Here is a 12,128-nt window from a genome sequence, read left to right as displayed (position 1 = left end):
ATAAATTTCCTCTAGTGCAGACTGGGGAAAGTGACTGTGGGACACAATGAAGAGCACTGTGTTAAGTGTTGACTCGAGTGTCCTTTTGCAAGGAACCATCCCAGCATTTATCCTAATCAACTTCAGGAAACAGAAAACCTACATCTTGAAGACCAAGCAGGAACTTGAATAGCTGTTCTCCTGAATGCAAGTACACTGTGCTGAGTGCTGGAACACTTCAATCACCCCTGGCACAAATTTTCATGTGTCATTCAATTTTGTGGTTGCTATGCTTTGTCAAGCTCTATGTTTGTCAGTGAAAGATCATGCCTTGGGTAAAACCAATACACCAAGTTTTTGTGCAGTTTCTTTTCATGTCAGTTTATTTTACACAACTTTTTTTTGTACGAGTTACAATAATGAGCTACCTCCAAGCCCCCTCCACACTGCACCCAAATGGCCCCACTGGGCTGGAGGTGTCAAGTCAGGTGCTCACCTTTGCGAGTTCCGCTTGGCCGGGTCAGAGAGCTTATTATTATTTTTTTTTTTTTTAATTTTCATGTAAAATCCACAGCAGATTCAGCATCACCAATTATATATACTTTGAAGCATTTTCTTCATGCTTCATGCTCACCTTCCGAGGCACACAGCATTGTTGAATCTGTAGCTCGTTTCTTTTCTTTTCTTTTTCCTTTTTTTTTTTTTTTTTCACTAACAGTCATCAACCAAAGTTATAAATACAAAACTATTCCACGGATAAAGCCAACACCTAACTTACATTATTGGGCTGCATATACTAACATAACAAGAATAAAATTTCTCTGTGCCCGGCTGATAACTTCTTGCCTCAACCATGTAAAAGCAGATATCCAACCAACTTCCCACTGAAAAATTTATGGAATAGAGGAACAACATCCGCCACTGACAGATTTATGCAATTGAAGAACATTATGTCAAAAAATTATTGCATCAATAATCGATATCTTTGCAAAGGCAGAATTTTTAACTTAAATGCACAGCAGAAAACAAATCTAAATATTGTACTATTTGCATTATTGTGACAAAGTCTTACTTGTAGGTCTTGTAGATTGCCTATAAGCTGAAAAACTGCTTGATTTTCTGGTTACAAGAAAAAAGAAAATACTCTGTAAAAGCTGTAGAACTGTAAGAAAAGCAAATCTTGTTAACTGTTCTGCTTGCTGAAAAATTGTCTGCGCTGTGGTGTGGAGCCTGAAATTCTATGAAAACGACTGCGGCACTAATAAAGTACACACTTTTTTTTTACTGTAACCCATAAAGCAAACGAGCAACAAGAGTGGTCCATTAGCACTTGAAAATATGCAAGATACCAACAACCATTATAGCTTATAACACTGTCACGGAAAAAGTACAATTCTTCCATAAATGTCCACTTACCTCTTCCTTGTCGGGAGACGTGCCCTCAACTAATTTTCCATCTCCCTTATTCTGCAGTAAACGATGAACAAAATTGTCTCCTACATAATCCCAAACACGATTGTTCCCCAGTTGCATTGCATAGCAGTGCTGAGTTTGCTGATAATGCCTACAACAGAAGAAAGACATAATGGTAAGCAAAATTATACAAATCAGTCATGCAGAGATGAAGACAATTCAAGTAGCTTCATATTCAGGCCCTCCTATTAAGAGTAGAAAAGTTGTAAGCGAATTAAAATGTCTTTATGTTTTCATAAATACAAAAAATTACTGAGTAGACTATGCCAGCCAGTCCTGTGGTTGAGTGTGTCTATGACAAGGGTGATAGAGACACTACCAGCAATAGGGGGAAGGCTGTCCTAATGAGTGACTGGCCAGCAGTGCTGAATTATTGTGGAAATTAAAATAATGAAGGAACATTTTAATATACATCTGCATTTGCGCTGGACAGCAGTGCTTCTCATCACCATAAATGTGGCTGTGAAGACAATCACGGCAATGTATTTTCCAGAGAACAGCTACAACTAGTCACCACAATATATAACAAAAAACAGGACATGATTTGCCACCACAGCACGCGATAAAAGCTGCTACAACAAGGCAGATGTGAAACCAACATGCTGAAGTTCAGATTTATAAAATAATATGTGAAGTGCAGAAACAGCATCACTGAAGGGAATAACAGGAGACAGCATATCATTGGGCAGAATAATGTGGTGAACTGCTAAGAGTGCAGGGATGATGACAAGGAAACAGACTAATTATAAGTTACTGATAAAATATATGAAAGAGGATGACAGTCTCACAGTCTTGGAAGATTTAAATGGGATAATACTACAGAGTAATAAAGTTAGAATCATAGAAGAAAGTGGGTACAATGAAATAAAAATGAGAAGTATTGCACCACCAATCTGAACCTGCATGCATCTAAATTGCTAGCTAGAATAATACATGGTAGAACAAATATTCTAGAAGTAGAGCACAACAATTTGTTACAATCTGGAAAAGGTGAAGAGATCAGATAAGTAATTATGTTCTTCTACACTACATCATTAAGATGCTCCCATTTATAGCCCTTTTGCAGGTAAAATGTTCCTCCGCTTCAGACCCACAAAAACTGCAGTATAAGTAAAGAATTTCCTTTCAAATGTATTCCTCTCCTGAATCAGATGCGCTGCCTTCCAACTGGCAGCACACAACAAGCTCCAGGGTGCTCACATAACACGTGACTCAGCAGTATCACAAGGGAAAGTGTTAGAGGGGACAATGTTTTCATTTATGCTAAGTAGAGAGTGTTTAGGAGCAAAAGAAACCATTTTCAGATGAGGAATTACAAAGCAAAAAAGTGAAACCTGGAAGATGAGCTGGGTTGTAAGAAGTCTTAATTCCACTACGGCTGCTGCCATTACTCGAAGTGGATTGAAGTGCAAGCAAAGGCTTCCAAAACTGTGAACAATGTCACAGCACAAAATTATAGTATGCCTCCAGGATGTCTCCCAGTGTTTAAGGTACATGCTGGAATCATTTGTCAAAAAGTCAGCAATGGGGCTGAAATGGTGAACAAGGGTAACATTAGACTTGGAGAAATTGTGCCCTAGCAGGGCTGACAACATGATATAAAACTGTGACACACTGAATGCAGATGAAGTTATACTATTTTTCAAACAGATGCCTCACAAGTCTTGGAAAGTCGGGCAAATCAGGAATAGAGACACTGAAATTGCTCATCATTAGTTAAAGCGGCATATCTCTCATTTCAAACCTGTGTATAAACAGCTCTGCAAATACATTAAACAGAAATGATCCCAGCTACAAAGTGTATAATTTCTATAGACATGACTGACAGATTTTGCTCACAAAATAGTCTTAAGAGAACTGCGCGATTGGGCAGTTTATCCAATACTGCTGATCAGCTGAACAACATTTCACTGTAAAACACACAACTTGATTCTTCCTCTCAATATGATCAGCAAACTACATCTTACTGGTCAAACAATTACAAACTTTCTGCGACTATGGATGCTGTTAAACCTCAAATCACTGAAAGCTATTTTCATAAGGTCAGAGCTTCTGGAGGTGAATGTCCAAGAAATTTATTTTAGTGTACAAGGCTGATTGGATATATTTTTCTGTCATAGGCTTCTGGAGGAGTAAAAGTCATTGCCAATGATCATGAGGAAAAAGACTAGTTGGGAGTTCAGGAAACACTCTCCAATATCATCTTTCAAGTTTTTGTTTTGTTGATGATGTTACAAAATCTTTGCTGCTGGACAAAAATGGAATAGTAGGTGATGAAACAATAGATATCAGCAATTAGTATCAGGAGAAATAGAAGGTGGAAGAGGTAAATGATGAGAAGAATTTAAACTTAAGCTATCATTTCCTTCTTAATAAAGTGTGAGAAGTGAAGAATAGGAGAAAAGAAACATAGCAACAAAAAGTAGGTATAAAGGTCTAGAAGAAGGGCCAATGAACATTTACTAATTATTCAAGAATAACAACACATTTCAAATTCAAATTTTTACACTTATATAAGCATGACAGAATCTCGCAGTTTTTTGACACACCTATTTTGTTATCTTTATATTTAAAATGTGAATGTCTCTATGCTACTTATAATACTACATAAAATTACTTACTCAAATGCATGACCTTGAACGTATCTTCCACACCCCACATGCCCACATATAAGGCATATCCACAATGAATCTGCTGACCGGCACTCGAGGCAACGGTTGTCAGCCACTAATTCTGGTGTCTGCACATACCGACACACGGGACAACTGAAACCATAAGACGCAAATAATGTAATGATAATCAAAATACTTTTGAATGAGTGGAAATATATGCATACCCTCTTTACCAGACACTAAGATGACTCTGAAATAATGTGACTGCTTTTTTATGATGAGGTTCCTTCAGAAATTGTTACTAACATATTATACAAATTTATAAATTATGGAGAGCAGCAATCAGTCATCCTTTTTTTTTTTTTAGATTTTATTACGCAAATCCAGATTTCGGCTAGTGGCTACCCATTCTCAATGCGCTATTTTGTATTCTCGATGCGTGTAAGTCCCTGTTGTCTGGGCGTCAGTCATATTTCTTTGAATATTGTAAACAGTTGTGGCATTTTCTTAGATAGATTATATGAGTATTCAAAGAAATGTGACTGATGCCCAAACAACAGGGACTTACATGCATCGAGAATAGAAAATAGTGCACTGAGAATGGCTGGCCACTAACCAAAATCTGGATTTGCGTAATAAAATCTAAAAAAGGATGACTGATTGCTGCACTCTGTAATTTATAAGCCACATAACAGTCACTGAGTGCACTCACTTTCCGAATGGAAAGTAACCTGATATTATACAAATGGTTGTACTGTTATAAAGTATCTATCTATTGTAAACAGTTGAGGCGTTTTCTCAGATAGATTATATGATGCTCATAGGCATGTAGGTTTTCATCCAAAGCCAGGGGAAATTGCTGAACTAGTGTTGTTCTGTGTCGTTACACAAGCTCCACCCCTAATCATCATCGCCCATCAGATTTTTTTTGAATTCTGCAACACGTGCACTTGGAAAATTCCACTTTATCTCCTGTGTCTTAACTTAGATAATTTACTGAGTAATCACAAATCTTTAATTGCACTTCTCAGACACGTACTGAACAATCTTTTGCTCCAATTCATGAAACCTCCCCTACTTATTTATTTATTCTAGCATGAGAAATACAATACATCGTAATTACCGTCACAAACAGTTATCAAGCTACAATGCTCTTGATCAGAATCTTGCAACAACTGCACCCGATGTTGCAAGCGGAAGACAGGGCATTGTTGACTGCCCAATAGGTGCTCCAAGGTTTGTGGTTCCCGCAATCATAGTTAGTGGTGTCCATAGGGAAATGCCTTTTCCAGTGGTTACTCCTGGGTCTTCTAACTTCAGAACAATGATGGCTGAGTGACCTCCACACAATCTAATTCATGGCCAGGTGGGAGAGTTTCCACAGAGAGGGGCCATGCACAGATATTCTCAAGTGGATTGATCCACAATTGTTTCTGTGCTGTAGCTGCTGTTGTTTCCAAGACTGAAGTTGTCTTGAGGGAACTACTTCTGGGTCTCAACCTTGGAGCTGCTGGAAAGTGTACATGTAGTGGATGGTTTCTTCACAACGAAAATCTGGTGGCACTATGCCGGCAAGCTGGTAGGGTTTTAAAAGTGGCGCGGGATTCAGATGACCTGTAATAAGACTACACATTTCATTTAGCACCTTGTCAACTAAGTTTGTACCAGACTGGGAAGATTTACTTTGCAGCACTGTAACTTGTTGCTAGTGCTGTCATTCTTGGAGTTTGTGGTTGAAAACCACACCTGATGCCAGCGATCTTGTGAAGGATATTATTTCTGGCTTCCTCATTCATTCTCACATTCCTAGAATAATGCTTGTAGGCCAGAATATGAAGGCCAGAATATGATCTAGAGTGACTCCCAGATGTTTTGGATGATTCATATTTACTAACTGTATCCCCTGCCATGTGAAGCCAAGTTTGCGACATGCCTGATTGTGATTAAGATGACATACACACGGTTGTGTTTTAGTGGGATTTGATCGAAGTTGTTTATTACAGTAATAGGCACTCCGCTCCCTGAATGCACATGTCAGGGAGACTTCAACATCTTCAAAAGATTTTCCTCGACAACTGATGCCGGATCATAAGCATAAAGGAAACTCCTTGTGTTCACCAAGTGGTTTGTGTAAATGATAAAGATCACTGGTGAAAGAACACTTCCTTGTGGTAGGCCATTTTGTTGACATCTCCATTGACTATGCTGACTCTGAAAGTCCACATAAAATCTTCTCTTTTAGAGTAAACTTTGAATAAGTTTTGTGAAATCGTAGCATTTCGTTATCCCGTAGATCTTCTGTGACAATGTACGATTGTTGGCAATGTCACAAGCATATGTCAGGTGGATAAAAGCTACTTCTGTAATTTTTCCAGGTTTCAATACCATCATCAATAAACTGTGAGAGACTGGGCGCCTGAGATGTACAGCTTTTTCCTCAGCTGGAACCTCCTTGTTCTTTTATTAGAGCTGGCTCGACAACATAATCAAATAATTCAGCAACATTTGCTTGAAGATTCTGTGTTGATGGCATAAAGATACTGACCTGAAGTCTCCAGGCTCAGCTGCCAATTTTCCACGTTTTTAAGATCAGCATGATTTCCTCCAGTTTTTGGAGAAATAACAGGCATTTGTACAGTTGCTTAAAAGTGATAAAATCCACTATCTCACATGATCACCAAAGTGTCTACCTTGTCGAATTCTGATGTCATCTACCCATGCTGCTTTGCCGGCCTTACAAATATCTATGGCTGCATTCAGTTCTTACAAATAAAAAGGCCGTAAGCTATGTTTGACACTGTATGACCAAAAGATCATAAACTTCTGTTAATATGTTACAAAATCTGATAATGTCAAAACTGGTAATCAATAGAAAGATCAACAATCTTGGCATACCTGATACTTCAGAATAACACAAAGGCAGTAAAATTTCTCTAGTCTACGATTCCTCTGTTCACACAATTTTGTAATCTGACTTACGCAAAGGATTGTCTGGTTTTTCATTATTTGCAAGATGACACGAGCAATCTGGTTAGCTGTTACACTGGCATGACCCTTTCTAGTTGTTGGATCACAACTACGAAGCTTAAGAGGTTTTGTGGCTACTCTTGCTTATATTTATCTCCTCCATCAATTTATACCAAGCATCTTTCTTGCTCTTGGATACCGGTATTGACAGAGTGTCCTCTGGCCTGCGAGGTTTCTTCACTAAAATGATCATTATCGAACAGATGAAGACAGTTTCCCAAAAACTGCTGAAGTCAGATCCTTAATGTATTGTGATATGTAATCTTGTGGGATTGAGATATGGGAACAGTGCTTTATGAAATTTTCAAAGTCATCATATGATTCTGGAACTGAATCAATACTAAGGATGCTCTCATCCAGCACACAGGTGAATTTTTCCCAGTTGTCTTTCTTAAAATTATACATTCTTCAAAAAAGAACTGTCTGTGGTTAGATTACAAAGTATATTTGGCATATAACAGAATGGTGTTGGGTGCAAGGGATTGCCAGTGCCACTGATTTCTCTGATAACTAAGATATTTGTTAACTTACAGAGACAAGATCTGGATTAGAACCACGTCTCCATACTGCACTGTTGCAGAGTGCTGGAAGTTTTTATCATGTAGTACACTAAGGTCAAAAGAATCTGCTCATTCTGCCACAGATTTTCCACTTTTGTCTATATTTGGGTGGCACCATAAAATATTACGGGTATTGAAGTTACCATCGACAAACTTTATATGATGACTCTGGAAGAATATTAGGTTCCACAAATCTAAATTCTGTGCCCAGTGGCTTATAAACAGATGTTACATAACAATTACTCAGCTCAACTGTGAGAATTTCTGTATTACATTCCAGTGATATTCCCATGGTGAGGACTAGAACATGATGTTTGATGAAGATGGTACTGTTGTATTGTTAGTGAGGATGTTCAGTCACTAGACTCATTCCTCTGATTTTGGCCCAATGAAGGTTGCAAGTCTCTGTGAGTTTTCTGAATGCATATTTAATCACAGTCCTGGACATGACACATATGACTTAGTAATTCTTTCTTGTTATTTGCAAGACCTTCAGTATTGATTGAAATGGTGGTCAGTTTCAACTCTGAAATGGGCCATTTTTTACTCACCATGTTGATCACACTGAACTGCTGATTTGGTCCCCTGAAAGTTTATCACGTATAACTGGCAACCTACAAACATAATTTATTCTACATCTGACATGACCCACCAACATTCACTTCTGTGACATCAAATTTTCTTCCTGCTGCACAGTTGTTTGTGGCCTCTGAATGACGAATAGCAATTAACTCAACATTATTTTTGTAATGTTTACATGAACTAATTGTGAACAGCAAACTCGTAGATCTAAGTTTCTCAACAGAGTAATGGCTGTGATTTCCATCATTATAAATAGCTAAAATTTACTGTTCTCACACCATTAAGCAAACTAAATGAAAATAACATGTTATCCTCCTGACTCCTTACTGCTGAATTGGCACAGACAGGACCACATCAGGCTAACAATGCACAACATTACTTGTTGCCAACCTCAAAAATCAACAGTGCTGTCGAGTGGTAGCTGCTTTGGCACCATTGCTGTTTCATGTTTCATGTACACTGAGGAGAGAAAAGTCTTAGGATACCTCCTAATATCACGTCGGACCTCCTTTTGCCCAGCGTAGTGTAGCTACTCAATGTGGCAATGTCTCAACAAGTAGTTGGAAGCCCCTACAGAAATACTGAGACATGCTGCCTCTACCGCCATCCACAATCACAAAAGTGTTGCCGGTGCAGGATTTTGTACACAAACTAATCTCTCTATTAGGCTCCATAAATTTTCGATGAGATTCATATAGGTGATCTGGGAGGCCAAATAATTCATTCACACTGTCCAGAATGTTCTTCAAACAACCGGAAACAATTGTGGCCCAGTGACATGGCACAATGCCATCCATAAAAGCTCCATTGTTGTTTGGGAAAATGAAGTCCATGAATGGTTGCAAATGGTCAATGATCATTTCAGTTGGACCAGAGGACCCGCTCCATTCCATGTAAACACAGCTCAAACCATTATGAAGTCGCCACCAGCTTGCACAGTTTCCTGTTGACAACTTGGGTCGATAGCTTTGTGGGATTTGCGCAACACCTGAACAATATCATCAGCTCTTACCAACTGAAATTGGGATTTATTTCACCAGGCCATGGTTTTTCAGTCATCTAAGATTCAACTGATATGGTCACAAGCGCAGGAGAGGTGTTGCATGCATTGTTGTGCTATTAGTGAAGGCACGTGTGTCAGTTGTCTGCTGCCATGGCCCATTAATACCAAATTTTGTAGTACTGTCATAATGAATACGTTCGTCAAATGTCCCACATTGATTTCTGCAATTATTTCATACAGTGTTGCTATTCTGTTAGCACTGACAATTCTGTACAAAAGCCGGTGCTCTGAGTGAAGGCTGTTAGCCACTCCATTGTTCGTGTTGCGAGATAATGCCTGAAATTCGGTATTCTCAGCAAACTCTTGACACTGTGGATCCTGGAATATTAAATTCTCTAATGATTTCTGAAAACTACCACTCTGCTTTCAAAGTCTGTTAGTTCCTGTTTTGTCCAGCTGTAATGACGTCAGAAATCTTTCCACCCGAGTACAAATGGCAGCTCTGCCAATGCACTATCCTTTTACACCTTGTGTATACGATAATACCACTGCCTGTATATATACATATTGCTATCCCATGACTCTGTGTATAATGTTGCCAGCACCTTTGCCATTTTGAATACACCTGTTATCACCCTATCACTAAAGTTAAGCAACACTGGGCCCAATTAGTACCTGGATGGGTGACCACATGAGAACATCAGGTGCTATTGGCTCAGACACACACCAATTGCTGGTTCAACTGCACAACTTGCACCACGTCACTGAGCCACACGACATTATTATTATTATTATTATTGTTATTTATAATAGCATGTTTTGTGTGTTCGGTACGAACATGTTTATGTCCGAATTAATTTGTCTTCTGTAGAAATTTTGCTGAGTATCTGTTCATTTATAATGTCAGTTCAGTTTCGGCTACAATTAGATTCACACCAACTGCAGTTTAAACTTGGTACAGGCACACAAAAAAGCAAGGTATGCAGGTACACTTCCATGGTTGGCAGCAGGACAACCTCTATATTAAACTACTACATGGTGTAAAAATGATGAACTCAGCAATCAAAGATTTATCAGTGACAGAAAGATGACAAATTTGGGGGAAAACCTCATTTTAAAGTCGGATAAGTGTGGTACATGAGGACAGGGCACAATTATGACCTGCATAGTGCGTAACAACATAAAATGACACAGGTGTCCTCTCTAGCTTCTTAACAGTGGTTGTGCATCAGGACAGACTTCTTTTGCAAGATCATCCCACTGTATACAGAGAAGTGAGACATGTTCACATTTAATTACTGACTCATCAGCATCTGGAAGAAAATAAAAATAAAACAACTCAAGGTGGAATTATCTTGAGCCTCCCAACAACAAGTTTTAATGGTAGATGAGGATGTCAGCAGTTCACACATGAGTATAAAAATTGATGTATGTGGGTGCGAGTGATTTCAATCAAACTTGGCACACATGTCACATGATACACAGGAATGAATACTGAAAGGACATGACTTGATACACAGGAAGCCATACTGAAAGGGAGACACACACCTAGCAACACTAGTAGTAAGCCTGGAAGGTGCGAAATGAGTTCAACCAAATCTGGTAAGTCTGGGAAACAGTACTGTGGGACTGAGAAGCTGCTATTAACCTCTTGCAGTTGTGATAGAGGTAGGAAGGTGGTGACTTGAAAAAATAAGGGTAACTCCAGAATGCCTCTAGCAATTATAACCATACTTGAGAACCATATGAATTACTATGACGCAAAAAAGACTGTAGGGTGAGACACTCCTTGTGTGGTTGAGAGAGAAGGTAGTGGTAGAAAAACGTGGCAAGTTAAAAAATAAATAAATAAAAAAGCACAACTCTATTAAGCTTGAAACAATTTCAAATAAACTGGGTATGCATATGACTTACCAACTAGATACAAGGGGATAAAATACAGCAAACCCACCAAGGATTAGTTGGAGGCAGCAAGAGGTGATATATAAAACATTAAAAAAAAAAAAATACTGGTGTTGAACCTACGGTCTTCTGAGTTACTAGGCCGATCATGTGACAGTTCTGATGACATTTCATCCCTAAGGATATGGATAAAAATGAAAGTGGGAAGGAGTGAGATGTATAAATGATTAAAAATTACCAGTATCAGTATAAAACCACATTTTTTGACTTGCTAACATATTAAATGTCCTAAATAAAGGCACTGGCAAAAATGGAAGACAAATGTTTAACACACTGACTAGTGTCACTGTTGTAATGTTGTATAGACACAATCTCAGCAATAACACCAACCCATTTTTATTCTGCTTTCACATGAAGATATCCACAATAACACTGAATGAAGCACTCAACAGTAAAAAGTCTCATAACTATAAAACACATCAAAATACAGTCTCATAAGTAAGCATACAATAACCAAGTAAATATAAGTGAGGCCATGACGGGGCTGTACTGGGCTGTTGTGCACACAGCACAGCACTTCCTGCTCTGTCTGGCTAGGTTATAAGGCAACCTCTCTACGTGACTATGCTGTTTGATTATGCACAGTCACACTGTGGATATGTCCATGTCTTCCATCAGTAGGTGACAGGTGTTATGCTGCCATAGGAGAATATGGTATGAAAAGGTACGAGTACAGATAGGTTCCCATCTGAGAGGCTGCAGAGATAAAGAAAGGTGGCCCACTGCAGACCACTCTGCCCGGCAGTGATAGCACACGGAGGAAAAATGTGCTGGAGGCCAGGAGCAGGCAGCAGCAGCCAGTACAGATTGTGTGTGTGTGTGTGTGTGTGTGTGTGTGTGTGTGTGTGTGTGGGTGGGGTGGGGGGGGGGGGTGTCATAGGATTGTGGATGTAGGGTCACAGGGCTTATTGGTGCACAGTTTGTGCACGA

At 39.0% G+C, this 12,128-nt stretch overlaps 1 protein-coding gene and 1 pseudogene across 1 annotated transcript in view; one reads left to right on the top strand and one right to left on the bottom strand.

Moving 5' to 3' along the window:
* The window catches only part of LOC126284480 (BRCA1-associated protein), a 123,420-nt gene that overhangs the window by 37,136 nt on the left and 74,156 nt on the right, over positions 1–12,128 (bottom strand). The window contains exons 6-7 of the mRNA XM_049983438.1: positions 4,074–4,217; positions 1,396–1,543 (exon numbers count right to left, since the gene is read on the bottom strand). Coding sequence (XP_049839395.1) covers positions 1,396–1,543; positions 4,074–4,217 — 292 coding nt within the window. The remainder of the gene's footprint in view (positions 1–1,395; positions 1,544–4,073; positions 4,218–12,128) is intronic.
* Positions 9,834–9,952, top strand: LOC126285637 (5S ribosomal RNA; annotated as a pseudogene).

The sequence above is a fragment of the Schistocerca gregaria genome, chromosome 8 (genome assembly GCF_023897955.1).
Source record: "Schistocerca gregaria isolate iqSchGreg1 chromosome 8, iqSchGreg1.2, whole genome shotgun sequence".
NCBI lineage: Eukaryota > Metazoa > Arthropoda > Insecta > Orthoptera > Acrididae > Schistocerca > Schistocerca gregaria.
This window is presented reverse-complemented; position numbering and strand designations above follow the sequence as displayed.